Source organism: Watersipora subatra, chromosome 10, assembly GCF_963576615.1.
Source record: "Watersipora subatra chromosome 10, tzWatSuba1.1, whole genome shotgun sequence".
NCBI lineage: Eukaryota > Metazoa > Bryozoa > Gymnolaemata > Cheilostomatida > Watersiporidae > Watersipora > Watersipora subatra.
In genome coordinates, this window is record NC_088717.1 from 28,944,460 (window position 1) to 28,964,627 (window position 20,168).

At 37.9% G+C, this 20,168-nt stretch overlaps 1 protein-coding gene across 2 annotated transcripts in view; it reads right to left on the bottom strand.

Annotated features, from left to right (window-relative positions):
• LOC137406027 (uncharacterized) overlaps positions 1-14,898 on the bottom strand; it is a 39,281-nt gene extending 24,383 nt beyond the window's left edge. Inside the window, exons 1-4 of one of the 2 annotated variants that reach the window (XM_068092540.1) lie at positions 14,879-14,898; positions 6,697-6,821; positions 4,943-5,097; positions 1,763-1,970 (exon numbers count right to left, since the gene is read on the bottom strand). In XM_068092540.1, the coding sequence (XP_067948641.1) occupies positions 1,763-1,970; positions 4,943-5,097; positions 6,697-6,733 (400 nt within the window). In that variant the 5' untranslated portion in view covers positions 6,734-6,821; positions 14,879-14,898. The remainder of the gene's footprint in view (positions 1-1,762; positions 1,971-4,942; positions 5,098-6,696; positions 6,822-14,878) is intronic. The other variant, XM_068092539.1, reaches the window with a different exon arrangement.
• Positions 14,899-20,168: the final 5,270 nt, after the last annotated feature.

The window sequence follows — 20,168 nt, forward strand, 5'->3', positions numbered from 1 at the left end:
GTACTATATCTTATCTGACTAACCTGTACATTGTCTCACTGTATTATATCGTATCTGACTAACACTTACATCATCTCACTGTACTATATCCTATCTGACTAACCTTTGCATCATCTCACTGTACTATATCTTATCTGACTAACCCTTACACTGTCTCACTGTACTATATCTTATCTGACTAACCCTTACACTGTCTCACTGTACTATATCTTATCTGACTAACCTGTACATTGTCTCACTGTATTATATCGTATCTGACTAACACTTACATCATCTCACTGTACTATATCCTATCTGACTAACCTTTACATCATCTCACTGTACTATATCTTATCTGACTAACCCTTACACTGTCTCACTGTACTATATCTTATCTGATTAACCCTTACACTGTCTCACTGTACTATATCTTATCTGACTAACCCTTACATTGTCTCACTGTACTATATCTTATCTGACTAACCCTTACATTGTCTCATTGTACTATATCTTATCTGACTAACCCTTACATTGTCTCACTGTACTATATCTTATCTGACTAACCCTTACATTGTCTCACTGTACCATATCTTATCTGACTAACCCTTACATTGTCTCATTGTACTATATCTTATCTGACTAACCCTTACATTGTCTCACTGTACCATATCTTATCTGACTAACCCTTACATTGTCTCATTGTACTATATCTTATCTGACTAACCCTTACACTGTCTCACTGTATTATATCTTATCTGACTAACCCTTACATCATCTCACTGACGAACCCTTCTCTGACGAACCCTTACACTGTCTCACTGTACTATATCTTATCTGACTAACCCTTACATTGTTTCACTGTACTATATCTTATCTGACTAACCCTTACATTGTCTCACTGTACCATATCTTATCTGACTAACCCTTACATTGTCTCATTGTACTATATCTTATCTGACTAACCCTTACACTGTCTCACTGTATTATATCTTATCTGACTAACCCTTACATCATCTCACTGACGAACCCTTCTCTGACGAACCCTTACACTGTCTCACTGTACTATATCTTATCTGACTAATCCTTACACTGTCTCACTGTATTATATCTTCTCTGACGAACCATTACATTGTCTCACTGTACTATATCTTATCTGGCTAACCGCTTGTCTGACTAACTAGCACTTGTCAGTGCTTATCAAATAAAAACGCTCAGATTCAAAAACAGTCTGATTATAATGTGTAGAGTTGCCCTTCGACTAAGAGACCGAGACAGACAGAATAGAGACATAAAGCTGCAACTTCAACGTAATAGGCAATATCAATAATATCAATAATATCAATAATGAAAAATACAGGCAGCCACACAAGTAATGGAGTCAGTTCGGCACATTTAATTTTCAGAGTGTCTCAACCGCGATCTAGTTTTGTCGATTTTGATCTTGAAGCTTCCTGGCAGTGGGATCACTTCAAACATTAAAAACAATTTCAAATGATAGAAACATACTGATACTCTCAGATGAAATCTACTGGAATTTCGTGTAATTTTCCCTTTAGCCTACCAACTCACCTTTAGAACCTTTTGCCTTGCTAATAAACCAATGAATGTTGAAAGATCTACAAGTTTTTAACGCAATTCAAGGTAGTGAAGATACTTTTTGTAGTCTGTCAGTCTGTAGTGTCCGTCAGTCACTAGATTGCCAACTATACTACTGCTCCATCTACACATCTATACTAGATCTACGACTAAACAACACTTGAATGAGGGAAAATAAAAGCTTCACCTTCTCCCACTGTCACATGGAATGAACTGTCAACAACTGGATCACCACTCTTATCCAAGCCCCTAAATGTGAACTTGCTCTCAGCATGCTCATTCGCCGTGACAGATATGTTTAGCTGACAAGGGTTGCTGTCGCAAGTTAATGAACTATTTGGCACAGGTTCCTCCTCAGAGTGCAGTAGACGAATAAATGAGATCCGCAGATCTTCCTGTAAAACAAAACCTTCTTAAAACGCAAGCGATTTTTAGTTCAGCATTTGAATTCGCTACGTCCACCCTATCAGCATCTCAGGAAAAACTCGAAAAAGGGGTACATGATGCAACTTGTACCAATAAGCTCAAAGCTATCTCTGTAGGCTGACAAAAGCTTGTACCCTGCTATCTACAAAAGTAAGTGAAATCTACATAGTACTTATACCCTAAACCTGAGAGATATCGTTGAGCTATTAATATTGTGTTTTAATGCTAGACAGAACGCTTAAAAAGAGAAAATTATGTATAGGGCTAATGCTATTTTATATACTAGTACTATCGTGGTTTAGTGTGCTGGCAAAAAGACGAAGCTGTGCAATTATCCAGGGAGACTTGAAGGCGGTGAATTCGCACAAGTGTTAGAGTGTTGGACTACCATTCCGAATGTTGTCAATTGGAGTCTCGATTAAATCAACCTTTTATCTTAGTCTCTAACCGTGGCTTCAGGGAAAAATGAATAAACAGACTAGCGCGTCTCATATGGTAATAAATATACATTTTTGTTTTACATTATTTTAGACATAAACAATAGCTTAAAATTTTCGCTATCCACAATAGGCCTTGCTGTCTATAGTGGATAGACATAGACCTTGCTGTCTATGGTGGATAGACATAGACCTTGCTGTCTATGGTGGATAGACATAGACCTTGCTGTCTATGGCAGATAAATACAGACCTTGCTGTATAAATCAAACATGAAAATAAATTGAGTTGAATTGACATTAAAAGTATGCCTTCTCCTCGATTTAACTTAAAATTACCGTAATATTGAACCCTAAAGCAAATGAAAGAAAGAAGGAAGAGAGAGAAAAGCTGTAAATCAAACCAATGGCACGACAGTTAGCTTACAGCGATTACAATCAAAAGTTAAGGTTAGTTTCCTATTTGAAGGGCCACTTGAGGAGTTTGAAACGATCTTGGAATGGATTACACAAATTACACATACTTTACTAATTGTATAGCACAATATCCCTACGTTGTGAACACTCGCCTGCAGAATTAATTGCGTTATAGTAACACCTACTGCGAATGTATACTTGTCTTCGAAACATACAGTAACAAAACAAGATAATCCACAACCTCAGCTTTTATACGTTTAGCTACGCAACAAGTATGTGCTCTGAACGAATTATGGCGGAAAAAGAACGGTGATTGTTCATGACAATTGTAGACTGATGAAACGTGAACATTTTTAGGAGAGTCATAACGAGCAATGAAAAGCTTATGAGAAAGTTAACAATAAACTGAAGGGTAAATTTGCAGCATACTTGAACAGGACAGCTTGAACTTAGCAAGTATAAATGCTAGTTGCAAAGTTGCAAGTATAAATGCTAGTTGCTAGTATAAATGCTAGTTGCTAGTATAAATGCTAGTTGCTAGTATAAATGCTAGTTGCTAGTTGCAAAGAAAATGAACAGAGGAAATGAGTAACTACGAAAAAGTATAACCGAGTGAGAGACCAAGGAAAGTAAATACCTAGTAGTTGGAGATAAGTGAAAGTGAATAACTAGGAGAATATACAACAGTACTAGGAGATCAGTGAAAGAAAATAACTAGGAGAATATACAACAGTAGTAGGAGATAAGTGAAAGTGAATAACTAGGAGAATATACAACAGTAGTAGGAGATAAGTGAAAGTAAATAACTAGGAGAATATACAACAGTAGTAAGAGATCAGTGAAAGTGAATAACTAGGAGAATATACAACAGTAGTAAGAGATCAGTGAAAGTGAATAACTAGGAGAATATACAACAGTAGTAGGAGATCAGTGAAAGTAAACAACTAGGAGAATATACAACAGTAGTATGAGATCAGTGAAAGTAAATAACTAGGAGGATTTACAATAGTAAAAGATCAGTGAAAGTAAATAACTAGGAGAATATACAACAGTAGTAGGAGATAAGTGAAAGTGAATAACTAGGAGAATACACAACAGTAGTAGGAGATCAGTGAAAGAAAATAACTAGGAGAATATACAACAGTAGAAGGAGATCAGGGAGTGTGAATAACTAGGAGAATATACAACAGTAGAAGGAGATCAGGGAATGTGAATAACTAGGAGAATATACAACAGTAGTAGGAGATAAGTGAAAGTAAATAACTAGGAGAATACACAACAGTAGTAGGAGATCAGGGAAAGTGAATAACTAGGAGAATATACAACAGTAGTAGAAGATAAGGGAATGTGAATAACTAGGAGAATATACAACAGTAGTAGGAGATAAGTGAAAGTAAATAACTAGGAGAATATACAACACTAGTAGGAGATAAGTGAAAGTAAATAATTAGGAGAATATACAACAGTAGTAGATAAGTGAAAGTAAATAACTGGGAGAATATACAACAGTAGTAAGAGATCAGTGAAAGTGAATAACTAGGAGAATATACAACAGTAGTAGGAGATAAGTGAAAGTAAATAACTAGGAGAATATACAACAGTAGTAGGAGATAAGTGAAAGTGAATAACTAAGAGAATATACAACAGTAGTAGGAGATCAGGGAATGTGAATAACTAGGAGAATATACAACAGTAGTAGGAGATCAGTGAAAGTGAATAACTAGGAGAATATACAACAGTGGTAGGAGTTCGGGGAAATAGCCTAATTGTCTATTGAGAGTAATGAAAGGGTGTCAAATGGGAGGGACTTGCTGAAAGAAATCATTAACAAGTGAGCAATTTGAAGACAATAGCTATAAGGACATGTGACAATGAGAAGTAAAAGAGCGATAGTAATAGAATATGAAGGAGAGTGGCAAGTTATTCTAGAGCTAACTAGCCAAAGTGGTAACCTATTAATGGCCTTCAAAGGTACAGATCTAGGTATCTGAGGAATCTACTAGAAATATTTACTATGTACTAATATCTGCTAATATCTACTAGGAGCATCACTAGGAATATTTTAGAAAAAACGCTCTAAGATAACTGACCTCTGGCATCGGAACAGCATTAGAAAAATCTGCTGCAAATTCTATTTCTTCCATTCTTACAGCCTCATAGGTTTTTCGGCCATTATTATATTCAATGATTGGGCTAGGGTTTAGTATGTCTATTTTTGCTGATGCAGCACTCCCTCCTTTAACACCTGGGCAACAGGAAGAACAACCTTATTTATTACTAACTCATGTGTAAGTGAAGAGAGTAGCTGTCGTCTAGAACGGCTGAGCTGTGAACAACTGATGCAGCACTCCCTCCTTTAACACCTGGGCAACAGGAAGAACAACCTTACTTATTACTAACTCATGTGTAAGTGAAGAGAGTAGCTGTCGTCTAGAACGGCTGAGCTGTGAACAACAGGTTGAGGTTCAATTCCGGAAAAAGGCTGCTGGTTGCGACAGGAATGACATCCAACCTTAAATTGATTCCTGCAACGGCATCTCTTTCAGTCGTTGAGGTTTCCCTGCCAGTGCACTGGACATGTTCAGCTATGGTCACAGAGCCAGTTGCCTTACCAGTGGACTCAGGCATGTTCAGCTATGGTCACAGAGCCAGTTGCCTTACCAGTGGACTCAGACATGTTCAGCTATGGTCACAGAGCCAGTTGCCTTACCAGTGCACTGGACATGTTCAGCTATGGTCACAGAGTCAGTTGCCTTACCAGTGGACTCAGGCATGTTCAGCTATGGTCACAGAGCCATTGTTTGTGTAACAATGCTTTTAAACGCATTCAGTAAGCTAAGCGTACAAAATACTTGAGCTTTAGTAATGCATATTGAGTAACTGAGGCAGTACGCCATTCACTCAGTAAGAGCTTGCTTTCTATTCAGAGCATTAGGTCCCCTTAGGTAATGCATGAAAGCTATTTTTCAAGTAGTCGAAACTAATAGAGAACTTTTGCTCTGCGTATTATTTTGTTATTTAACAGTTCCATGGATTTTACTTCCCGCTGCACTTTTGTTGGTATTAGAGATCTTAGCATCATCGATGATCATGATGATGGTAACAACAGACTATTTTTCATACATTCAATTGAAAAATATATTATATAAAGCATTGCTGTAATGGGAGGGCAGGTGAACTTCATTGAAAAAGCGGCAATGGCGAACTCAAACCAACTCACACAACATACTGCTGCGAGGACTTGAGGATGATGAGCTGACTGACCAGAGAGCATATATAGAATCCAGCTAGCAAACAACAACAGGTGAGGATAACCCAAGGTCAGGTGAAAGTAAACTTTGTTCAAATGTTTACAATGTTTAACATGCATACCAATAGCAGTAAGATTTCGGAATGTAATGTCTTACGAAAAGGTTCTATGAAAAAATATTATACATTATGTTCTGAAATATTAAGATTATGGGCTGACATATTGACATTATGGTCTGACATATTAACATTATGGTCTGACATATCAACATTATGGCCTGACATATTAACATTATGGTTTGACATATTGACATTATGGTCTGACATATTAACATTATGGTCTGACCTATTAACATTATGGTCTGACATATTAACATTATGGTCTGACATATTAACAATATGGTCTGACATATTGACATTACGGTCTGACATATTAACAATATGGTCTGACATATTAACATTATGGTCTGACATATTAACATTATGGTCTGACATATTAACATTACGGTCTGACATATTGACATTATGGTCTGACATATTAACATTATGGTCTGATCTCTTGAGTAAAGAAATATAAAATAATTAGAATACAAACCGAAGACCCACAAGACCACAAACAGTGTAATCCTCATGCCACTTCCACATGAACGAGTTCTTCCTAAAGCTCTACACAAAGCTCTCCTTTAGACTCTCATGGCAGGCAACCGCATCAGCACAGACCTGTGGAGATGAAAGTTCGGTAAATGGAAAGCCAACTGATGTGCACCTATGAACGCAAGCACCTGCTATGAATATAGAAGACCATAGTTACATGCCGATTGGAGAAGTGGAGAGCAATGGCAATTGATGTTGAATGACTAACGTGACCGCTCACTACTGCATAGACATCTTGCTACGATTTCTACTTAGTTAAAATCAGATTTGCAGCTACATACAAGCCACTGCGAGTGAATAGAGTTAAAAGTCAATCGATAGAGATTTCAGTCAATGACAATAAACCTAAACAATCAACTATAAATTATTTGCTTAGCACTATGCTGTTGTGAAAGGACACCAAGCCTGTTAGTAAGCAATAGAATATATTCCTAATCAGGACATGAAGACTGTTAGGAAGCAATAGAGTATATTCCTGATCAGTACACGAAGACTGTTAGTAAGCAATAGAGTATATTCCTAATCAATACACGAAGACTGTTAGTAAGCAATAGAGTATATCCCTAATCGGTACCCGAAAACTGTTAGTAAGCAATAGAGTATATTCCTAATCCGTACACGAAGACTGTTAATAAGCAATAGAGTATATTCCTAATCAGTACACGAAGACTGTTAGTAACCAATAGAGTATATTCCTAATCAGTACACGAAGACTGTTAGTAAGCAATAGAGTATATTCCTAATCAGTACACGGAGACTGTTAGTAAGCAATAGAGTATATTCCTAATCAGCACACGGAGACTGTTAGTAAGCAATAGAGTATATTCCTGATCAGTACACGAAGACTGTTAGTAAGCAATAGAGTATATTCCTAATCAGTACACGAAGACCGTTAGTAAGCAATAGAGCATATTCCTAATCAGTACACGAAGACTGTTAGGAAGCAATAGAGTATATTCCTAATCAGTACACGAAGACTGTTAGGAAGCAATAGAGTATATTCCTAATCAGTACACGGAGACTGTTAGTAAGCAAGAGAGTATATTCCTAATCAGTACATGAAGACTGTTAGTAAGCAATAGAGTATATTCCTAATCAGTACACGAAGACTGTTAGTAAGCCATAGAGTATATTCCTAATCAGTACACCAAGACTGTTAGTAAGCAATAGGGTATATTCCTAATCAGTACACGAAGACTGTTAGTAAGCAATAGAGTATATTCCTAGTCAGTACATGGAGACTGTTAGTAACCAATAGAGTATATTCCTAATCAGTACACGGAGACTGTTAATAAGCAATAGAGTATATTCCTAATCGGTACCCGAAGACTGTTAATAAGCAATAGAGTATATTCCTAATCGGTACCCGAAGACTGTTAATAAGCAATAGAGTATATTCCTAATCAGTACACGGAGACTGTTAGTAAGCAATAGAGTATATTCCTAATCAGTACACGAAGACTGTTAGGAAGCAAAAGAGTATATTCCTGATCAGTACACGAAGACTGTTAGTAAGCAATAGAGTATATTCCTAATCAGCACACGGAGACTGTTAGGAAGCAATAGAGTATATTCCTAATCAGCACACGGAGACTGTTAGTAAGCAATAGAGTATATTCCTAATCAGTACACGAAGACTGTTAGCAAGCAATAGAGTATATTCCTAATCAGTACACGAAGACTGTTAGTAAGCAATAGAGTATATTCCTAATCAGCACATGGAGACTGTTAGTAAGCAATAGAGTATATTCCTAATCCTAACTTTATAGCTTTACTTTTTAAAGATGAACTTACACCAAATTGTAGTAGATTTTATCCGATATTATCAGTATTTTTGATCGTTTAAGCTTTTTTCTGTTTGAGGTGGTCTGCCTGCCAGGATGTTTGTAGATTAAAATCGACAAAACATGAGCGCGGTTAAAACGCTCAAACGAAATACACATGCCGAAATGTCACTAATTATGCGGCTGCCTGTCTTGATTGCTATTGATATCGGCTTTTGCGTTCAAGTTACAGCGTTACCTGTCTCTATTCTTACTGTCTCCTTGCCAAAGTGCGACTATACTGTCTCTTTGCCAAAGTGCGACTATAGACAATCACAATTTCACCTGAATCTGAGAGTTTTAATGAAAATCAAATTGTATATATTTTAATCGTTTTAAAAGTTGCGGCGTTTATTAATTTAAACTATATTTAATCGCACTTTTGCTTGATATGAGCATCTTTACTGCGCTCCCGTTTTGTTGATTTGATTCTTGAATTTTGGTATTTGAATCACGATCAAGGTTTATCTATTTTAATGATGAACCATCCTGGCAATCAGATCACCTCAACCATCAATATCAACTATCAATATCGATACGTTCTGATAAAATCAAGTAAATCTTTCTGTGAGTTTCTCTTTAAGGTAGCACAGCACATACAATTTTTAGCCAGCTTATGCTATATCTATATATATATTTTTCAAAGTATGTCCGTATGTTGTATGTCTGTCTGCATTCTGGCTATAGCTATAATTAGAATAACTGCAGCTAGACAACAATGCTGACGCAATGTCATGGAGTACCATTATTAGAAGCTTACTAACTAGGTTAGTAGAATTTTCCATTGACAATGTGCCAGGCCACTTGGCAATGGTCTGCCACTTGCAGGAGAGTTGCCTGCCAGCAAGTGGTAAGCAAATCTCATCACTTCTCATTGTTTATAAGCTGATTTTTAATACCCAGGCAACGCCGGAGGGCACAGCTAGTATACATATATTTATATCATTGTGGGAGAGTCTGGACACATATTTTTCTCCCGTACACAGGCAGTCCTGTGCACTATAAAAGATCAGAAAGTTTAATAAGCATGTCTACAATAATTCATAGTATGGCGAGATGGAAATGTGGCGTGGCGGTTAGCAGGCCGGTCTTCAAAACCGGTGTTTCCAGTTCAATTTCAGTGCAAAGCGGTTTGTTTTAATCCTAATGCTAGCAAGCTTGCGTGTTTTATCGCTGCTATAACTGGTCATATGACAGACCAACAAACAAACGCTTAGATACATCTATAGATGTATACCAGCCAAATGCTCGGCATTGCACGGGTAATAGATGAGTTACCTAATGAATTTGAGTAACTTACCTGGAAAGCTAGATATTTACCAAAAAATTTTCTAAAACAATATCAGTGTTTTGGGCCAGATTAACAATCGTTACGTGTAACAGTCAACAGTGCTAGTTATTAACCCCAAGCAAGCGCTTCAAGCGTAAGTATCTTATCCAATGTAATGACTATTTGCCCAAAGAATCCATTGTATGGATTCTTTGAGCAAATAGTCCTTTGCCCACAGAATCTATATTCTTTGGGCAAAGGACTATTTGCCCAAAGAATATGGATAAAAATCCATATTCTTTGGGTAAAGAATATGTATTTTTGGGCAAATCTATATTCTTTGCCCAAAGAATATGGATTTGCCCAAAATCCATATTCTTTGGGCAAATCCATGTTCCTCGGGCAAAGAAAATGGATTTGCCCAAAGATTTTGGGCAAATCCATATTCTTTGGGCAAATCCATTGAATATTGATTTGCCCAAAATTCATTGTATGAATTCTTCGGGGGCTTAATGGTTAAGTTCAACGTCTCTAAATAGGGAGGTGCCGAGATCAAATCAAATGGCATGCGAATTTTTTACTGCTAGATTTCAATTGTTATAGCTGGACATAGGGTTTAACAAAAAGACAAACACTGAAATATGCATATATGTATATACAATTCAAAATACTATATTATAAATTATATATCGAATATATAATAATATATAACTCATTCTTCACTCTGGTTACGCCCAGAAGATAGTAATGTACATGGCTTGAAATAGGCAAATAATGCATGTGGTACACTTATAATCTTAATTATTAATTTCCATTGAAAATAATACTTATTTTCAACCATTAAAAATTAAATGCTTAGAGTTTAGTCTACCTCATCATTCAAAAACATAATTTCACAACAGTTTGGGTTACATATTTAAAGTCATCCTAAATTAAGGGTTAATGTAATATATAACTTATAGCTTTCAACTACATTCACTATGAGTGACAATGAGAATTTCAGTTTTTCAATAAAGGGGTCTAGTTTACTTCGCCCACCACTGTATGTTGTTGTTGTATGGAAATATCATAAAAACATCATACCAACAGGGAATGCAACCAGACCACAAGATAAGCATATAATACATACAAGCACCAAGACGCCAAAAGATCCAATATATAGAAAATGTCAAAAGCAAACTAGAAACTTATAAATAGGAGGAATCAGTCATAAAAATTACGTCTACACCAGCTAGAGAAACTGCCAGAGATGTGAAAGCAACTAAATCTACCAACCGCCGCCAGAAAATCATCAAAAAACATTGGAATCAAACAAACCTTAGAGATGAATCAAATGATTATACATATCCAGATCTGCAATTCTCTGTCAAACACAACCTAGATAACAGGAGTAAGTCATGGGCTCAACCCTACATGTCTACATCACGTGCACAGCTTATGCAAACAAGACATCTTCTCACATATGACATAAAACACTGAACCTTAACACTCAACCTACTCCCACAGGCTAGCCTTCACACATGCTAGACATCTATAAAAGAGGCCAGCTGCAATGACTCAATCCCTTTCCCGAGGGCCTGCTGAGGCGCTCTCCCTTTGTCCGATGAGGAACCTCTCGCTCCTGCCTGTGGAGTCTATTCTAGTCTCTTTTCCCAACCACCTGCCAAAATTCTCTACCTATGGACTGTCATGACTCTCGTTTGACTGTGACAACTCGCAAGCTTCCGGACTGAGCAAACAAACATGGACGAACGTTTGAGTAAGGATGTATCTTTCATTAGCTAGTCTAAATTTTTGTGATTAATATCATTGTTTAGAATTTTATTAGTTGTGTACATTGTATTTTAATTGCTTGACTTGAAAAATAAAAGAAATAACTGTTACAGGGAAATATCAGTATTGCTTACAATAGTTTAAATCATAACTGTCACGTACAACTTTTATCGTATTTACTAGGTAAGTCAGACAGGCTGATTCCGATTTTGTACTCAAAATAAAGATTAGTCCACTAACTTTCAGAGTAATGAAAACTTTTTTACAGCGTTTTAAAATCGGTCTCAAAAACAACACGATCGGAACAACAAGCTCCGCCCATAAATACGTTAGGAACAGAAGTTACGTAGGGATGATTAGACCGATTTAGAATAATAGAGATGGGTGTTTTAAAATCCATTAATATCTAAATTCAGCCTTAAAAATAATCTCAGTCTTTTCTGAAAGGTAGATTAGCTATTTAACATTGCATATTTAAAAAAGCGCGATAACATCGCCAGCTTGTGATAAAACCGCTCTTTTTGAGCTCATTTTTCTTGGCGTCTAGCCTATTTAAACATCATGTAACTGTAAGGGAATACCGAACAGGAATTACGATCTGTATTTACGACATCACGGGCGGAGGAGATCAAGGACAAAAGAAGGAAGGGGATGTTTCCGAGATGGTGTCAATGGTGTCAATGTGGTTTATGCGGCTTAGTCGTCGGTAACTTCCTAGAAACAAACTATCTACTCCATCGTCATTCTCCTCCAGTGCAGATACTTGCTGGGCTCCTTTGCACATTTTTGCCCACTGACCTTTTCTCTTGCATTTGTTGCAGCTTGACTTTTCTGCCGAGCAACAACCACCAAAATGTTTCCATTTTCAACATTTTGAGCATGGCTTTGTTTGTTTGTACTTTCATCAAAGAATCAAAAAGACATAATAGAAAAATCAATCTATATTTAATGATGAGGGCCCACGTGCACAATAGCGTAGCTAGTCGAGGTGCAGAGCCCAGTAACGCAAAGGCTTGTCCTTTGCGTTACTGCTCTTGTTTTCCTCAGTGGCAGTCATTTGTTTAGACGATTTGGGTTTGTATTGCTGTACCGAGTCTACATTCCCAGCATACTCTTCTTTACCGGGTCCCAGAGCACCAGATGTAGACGCCATCGCAGCTACATGCTCCTGAATTGATACATATTGCTTCGCCTTTTGAATGCAAAACATGAGTGTGAGATCAGGCACGTCAATCAGGTACTTGCGAGGCTCGATGTCACGCACTCCCACCACTATTTTATCCCTTACCAAGTCATCTCGCATATCACCGTAGTCACAATTTTCACTCTGTACTTGGAGTTTAATTATAAACTGGTGCAGAGATTGGCCAGGTTGCTGAGTTATCTTATTAAACACTGAGCGCTCAAAAATCACATTTTTAACAGGCTCAAAATGCGCATCAAAAAATTTGATGCAGTTGGCCAGGGTTTTCTTTTTGTCATCGTCATATGGCACGAAGGTGAACTGAATATATACTGGTACCGAGTCACTACCCATGGCCATAAGCATGTGACCGATCTGTTCGTCTACAGTGAGCTCTCTTAGTTTCTTCACAATGACATATATATTAAACTGCTCTTTAAAAACTTTCCATGCGGTAACCAGGTTGCCCGAGGAAAAATCTAAGCCCAATTTCCTAGCAGACACACTAGCAGACATATTCTATACTTTTTCACTGGCAGCATGCCGCAATCAAGAAGATACGATGGATCGTGCTTAACAGGGAACAAATTAGGTAACACCAAAATATGAAAGTGACAAAATTATTGTTAAAAACTATATTGTCTTTAAGAGTCAGGGTGGCAAAAACTGAGAAATTTTCCTCCACACAAATTACGCCTACTCCTGCGATATCTCAGCAAATATCCGATCCTTATGCCTCAACGCAACAGCTTCCAGAGAATCTGTGCCTTGTCACGAGCTCCCCGTTGTAAAATACCGTTACACAAACAGCAATGTTTTACACGATTACGCCTGTAGGTTCGATATATTCTGACACCATATGAAGCGATATGATCTTACTTGAGTATCCGTACGTCAGTTGCTCCTCTTCCATGAGCCGCGCCCAGACTAACCTCGCTCACGTCGTAGCCTCCGGTCCTCCCTTCTCTCCAGCCGATCTTCTTGCACCGGAAACATCCTCTTCCTTCTTTTGTTCTTGATCTCCTCCGCCCGTGATGTCGTAAATACAGATCGTAATTCTTGTTCGGTGTTCCCTTACAGTAACAAGCTACGAGCAATTTTAAATAGTTTATATACCTTTCATAAAAGACTGCGATTATTTTACAGGCTGGATTTAAATAATAATGGGTTTTAACACACACACACCTCTATTCTTCTAAATAGGACTAAACATTCCTAACTTCCGTTCCTGAAAAAGCTAGGTTTCGTCACATGTTTATGGGCGGACATACCTGCCAACTTTCACGCATTAGGCGTGAGACTCACGCAATCACCCCATAGAAAAAATGAAAAAGCGTGAGAAATGCGTGAGATTTTTGCCCCAATTTTCACAATTTTATATATACTATCATTGATACATCAATTGCCCCAAAACCAAATCTCACGCATTGCCCCACTCTTGGGTTGGCAGGTCTGTGGGCGGAGCTTGTAATGCCGATTGCGTTGTTTTCGAAACGGATATTGAAACGCTTTAATAAAGCCTAAATGACTTCGAAGGTTAGTGGAGCAATCTTTATTTTGAGTACAAAATCGGAATCAGCGTGGCTGATTAACCTAGAAAATACGATAAAAGTTGTAAGCGACACCTTCATTGGTCCATGACCCTGTAATAATCAAATTAGTTCTCACAAGCTAAGCAAAAGTGCACAAGCTAAACATAGTCAAAATAGAATACTATGATAAGCAATTTCAACACTGATGTTGTGCGTGGACTCGGATTAGTTGTGCATAACATTGTCATATATGGCTAGGTGTAGCAACGACAGGCATCTTAAAACACGATCACAAGGTCGTGTCATACAAACTTAAAATTGTAAAAAAATATTTGCCTCACTGAAAGATTAAAGAGTAAATTAGCTATCTATTCAAAAAGCCGATCTATTTGAAAAGCTATCTATTCAAAAAGTTTACTAATCAAGCCCAGTGTTTTTTAACGTTAAGAACATCAGGCGTATAATTTAACGAACTCGCACGATCACCATACGGGATAATGCGTTCGTCGAAAGTTTGAATAAACTGTTATAAAATTTAATACTTATTGAATTTCTATTTTAGAGTAATTGCCTCTTCAGAAAGGATGGCGATAAGCTGGTACAAAGAGGAAGATGTATGGCACGAACTAAATATATGTAAGCCTCGCTAATATCTTAACGAGTGCAATGTTACGACTTCGATAGATCACAGTCTAAATTATAAAACGAGACCATTGAACTTAAAACCATTGAACTAAAAATAGGGTTTTTAGTTCAATGAAGTTGAATGAACGAGACAACGCATAGCAACGCAATGATAGCCCATTGAACTCAAAACCACTGGAATGGCAGGGTCAGATCTAAAAATGATAACGATTTGTGAGTATCTAGCCGCAATTCCTCACTCGGTTGCGGAATGTACACATAAATAAATTTTGGCGCCTACAATATAACTGCACGTTGACAAGGTCGTTTCTACGGAACTACGAAACTGCTAATGCTAGTTGTACTGCGTAGTTGTAGTAGGCTGTTGTTGTAAATGGTTTTTACTATACTCTTGAATAGAGCTTGTACATTGATAATATTATTACAAACTATTGCGTATGTACTACATTGCAAAGCAGTTATTTTATATGACTACAGCAGGTTTTAGCTTGCCCACAAAACGGTTATACTTTTTCTTCTAATTACAATACAGATTAGAACCTGACTTATCAGCAATTATTAGCCCAGCTGTTACATGTCGTAGCTGTATGTTCACGTGCGTAGTCACAGACTTCGTGGTATTGGTTTTACCGATGCTATTGTTTTGCTTTTGGCCACACCAAATACAAATATAAGAGTCACGCGGGCGCGGCTTTTTGGTTTCCTGCTTGGTGACAAAACATGGCCCCCAAAATACAGTCCGAAGGGTAATGTTCGAAATCCTGTTGGTCAGCCTTTAGATAGTAAGCAGCCATAACCCAAACACGTTTTATGGTGCCCTGAGTTATTTTGATTGATTTTATGTTAACGAAATTGGGTTGTGTTTAAAATAAATTGATTTAATAAGTTTACGTTGGGGAGTCACTCGGCAAGTGTTGTATATTGTTAGAGTTATTATATCTTTATTAATTAGTAATTGATAATCAGTCTGGATAAGAGTTGTCTACCCTTCTTCCCATGATGCTACAAGACCTTCCCATGATGCAACCAAGAACAGCACTTCCTGAGGATCTGATGAAATGCTAGAACGCTAAATAAATTACGACTGTAACTTTAATCTTTAACGATTGACATCATCTAGATAGTTTAGGGCTGGCCAGCCATTAGGTTTCATCATCAACTAACCAGACAACATTTAGGTAATTATCACAACTTATAACATGGTGGCAGCAAAATACATCAAGATTTGCTGATTGATGAGAACCCAGCCAAGTAATATATTTTGAATATCAGCTGATTAGGCCTGCTTCTTATTTGTTTTCCAATTTCTGTGTACTGCTTGTGTGTTGCTATGGATGGTTTTGGATTAACCTCACCGGCTGAGCTGTGCATGGATGGAAATTTGGCGGAAAACTGGAGGAAATGGAGGAGGAATTTTGAAAATTATTTGGATGCAATAAACCTCATTGCTGGGCCTGCTGATGAAAATGGGGCTTGGCCGCCGGCAAATAATGCAATATGGAGGAGACAAATAGCTATACTACGACATTGCATTGGCGAAGATGCTGTGGAAATATTAGATCAATTTGAATTTGATGAGGAGGCAGAGCCACCTGAAGTTAGGACTCGCCTTCCTGATGTCTTGGCAAAATTTGAAGGTTACTTCAACCCGAGGAGAAACCTACTGTATGAATGGTATGTTTTTATGTCTTTGACTCAAACCGAAGGTGAACCTATTGATATGTTTGTTAAAAGGCTAAAAACTCAAGCTAATAAATGTGAATTTGCTGAGCAACGAGACATGATGATATTAGTACGCTGTGTGTTTGGAATAAAAGATCAGAGGCTCAAGGAAAAATTGTTGCAAAATAGAGACGTAAACCTGAACAATGCCATTGATATGATCCGAGCATCAGAAGTCACAAAAAATCAGTTAGCTGAAATGGCTAGTGAAAAAGTGGTGGCAGTTGTAAACAGAAGCAACGGAACAAGTAAAGGACCTCCTATACCAGCGCCTAGGAAAATTATTGACTGCAAATTTTGTGGTTACGACCACTTTAAAGGGAAATGTCCTGCCTATGGAGAGACATGCAATAAATGTGGCTTGAAAAATCATTTTAGAAAAAAGTGTACTGGTACCAAGAAGGAAGTAAATTCAGTCACGGTAAAAAGATCGGATATTGGGGTTAGTGACCTATTCATTGGAATGATAGCCAACGATAGGGATTCGAAAAAAGGATGGTATAAATCATACAAACTTTCACATGATTCTGTTTCAAAACAAATCCTTTTTAAAGTAGATACTGGTGCACAGGCAAATGTTTTACCATTGAAGTATGCCAAAGATCTGAAGGCTATCATACAAAAAAGCACTGCAAGACTTATAACATATTCCAATGATGTCCTACCAAATGCTGGCAAAACCACGCTAAAGCTAAATACTGACAAAACAGAAGATGAACTCGTATTTGAGCTCGTTGACGAGGATGTTGTACCAATATTAGGCCTTCAAGCATGTGTGGAACTGAATATAGTCAAGAGAATTGACAGTGTTAACAATCAAGCCATTTTAGAGGAGTATGCAGATTGTTTTCAGGGAATGAGCTGTCTCGAAAAAGAACATACTATTAGGGTAAATTCTGAAGTGAAACCAGTTATCAACAGAGCAAGACGCATACCTCTGAGTATGGTAGACAAAGTGAAAGCTGAGCTAGACAAAATGGAAGCCAATGACATAATTGCCAAAGTTGACCAACCAACACCATGGGTAAACAGTATGGTGGTGGTAGAGAAACGAGATGGCAGTGTCAGAATATGTCTAGATCCAAAAGAGTTAAATAAAGCGATTCTTCGTGAGCATCATCATATTCCAACGCTAGAAAACATATCATTCAAGTTCACAGGAAAATCTGTTTTCACCATTGTAGACATGAAAGCAGGATACTGGCATGTTCCACTCGATCGCCAATCACAGCTACTTACAACTTTCAATACGCCATTTGGCAGGTACTGCTACAAGCGTCTACCCTTTGGGATTAACTCTAGTGCAGAGGTATTTGAAAAGAGAGTCGAAGAAGTATTTGGTGACCTTGATGTTTGCATCTATTTTGATGACTTGATTATTGCTGGTACAGACCAAGAAGATCATGATAGAAAACTCAGAAGATTGCTACAACGGGCAAGAGAGAACAACATTAAATTTAACAAGGACAAAATTCAACATAATCAGTCGGAAGTTAACTATTTGGGCCACATTGTGTCCAAGCATGGGCTAAAACCTGATCCAGAAAAGGTCAGAGCAATCAAGCAGATGCCAAACCCAGTAGACCGACAAGGAATTCAAAGGCTCATGGGATCACTTAATTTTCTGAGAGGATATATTCCAAATATATCAAAGGAAACTCAACCAATTAGAGACCTACTAAAGAAAGACACTCTATGGGTATGGGGCAATCAACAAGAAGAGGCTATGACTAAAATAAAAGCTGTTCTAACTAATGAACCAGTTCTGAAGTATTTTGACACAGAAAAAGACATTGTTTTGCAAGTTGATGCTTCTCAGGGTGGTCTAGGAGCAGTTTTGCTTCAAGCGAATCAACCAGTAGCTTATGCCTCACGGGCTCTAACTAAGACTGAAGAGGGCTATCCACAAATTGATAAAGAGTTGCTAGCTATAGTATATGGGTGTGAAAAATTTAACACTTATACTTATGGACGTAGAATTGATGTTCAGACAGATCACCAACCTCTGGTCTCCATTGTTCAGAAACCACTTTGCAAAGCATCACCTAGACTACAGAGACTTCTTGTAAGATTACAAAGATACAGAGTTGAAAAGATCCACTACGTGCCTGGCAAATATCTATACTTAGCTGACACTCTGTCACGGGCATATCTCGAGGGCATCAGCGATAACATTGAAGATGATGTTGTCATGATTCACTCACTTCAGTTAGAAGAGTCCGCCAAAGAAGAAATAAAGATGCATTATGCCATGGATGATACCATGAAACTCCTAACATCGGCAATTCTAAGTGGTTGGTGTTGGGCTGTAAAAAAACAGGTTCCAATTGAGTTACAGCCATATTGGGGTGTACGTGATGAGTTATATCTCAGTGATGGATTGATTTACAGAGGTGAGCGTCTAGTGATCCCTAAGTCTCAGCAACGCCCATACCTCACGAAGCTTCACTCAGGACACTTGGGAATGGATAAATGCATCGAGAGAGCGAAACAAAGCATGTACTGGCCTGGCATGAATCAACAGATTAAGCAACTTGTAGCTGAGTGTCCTATATGCCTGAGATTTTCTAATAGACAACAGAAAATGCCGTTGCTACCACATGAAGTACCTAAGTTACCATGGAATAAAGTTGGAATGGACATACTAGAGTTTAAAAACAACAGCTACTTACTAGTGGTGGACTTTTATTCTCATTATCCAGAACTAAGGATCATCAAAGGGAAGACTGCCAAAGATGTCACACTAGCATTAAAAAGTATATTTGCTGTTCATGGGGTACCTATTGATGTAGTTGCAGACAACATGCCTTTTGGTAGTATGGCTCTACGTCAGTTTGCATCCGAATGGGGCTTTAACATTACAACTTCTAGTCCACGTTATCCCAAATCCAACGGTATGGCCGAAAGATACGTTCAAACAGTTAAGCAGTTCTTGAAAAAGGCAGCTGCTGATGAATCTAAGTCGGACATTTATCAATCATTGTTAGCCTACCGACAAACTCCAGTCCAAGGTCTACCTTTCAGTCCATCTGAAATGCTCTTTAACAGATGTATTCGCGGTCCATTGCCTTACACTAGAAGGACCTTAAAACCATTGATTCCTGACGCATATCCCTTGCTATCAGAGAGACAAAGAAGTCAAAAGTTAAGCAGTGATAGACAGGCTAGAGACTTGCTTCCTTTACATAAAGGAGAAGAGGTAGTCATCAGAACAGATGACGAAAATGAATGGAGCAGAGGACAAGTTTTAAGTAAAACACCACATCCACGGTCTTATATGGTAGACACTGGCACATCACACCTTCGTAGAACTAGAACCCATATCAAGCCAGTCCAAAGTATACCCGATGAAACAGATGAAATGACAACCATGAATGAACGAGCTATTCCTGATGAATCACAAGACTTAGCTCCCGGTAGCACACCGAAGAAGCAAGACACTCCAAAGTCAACGCAACGAACAAG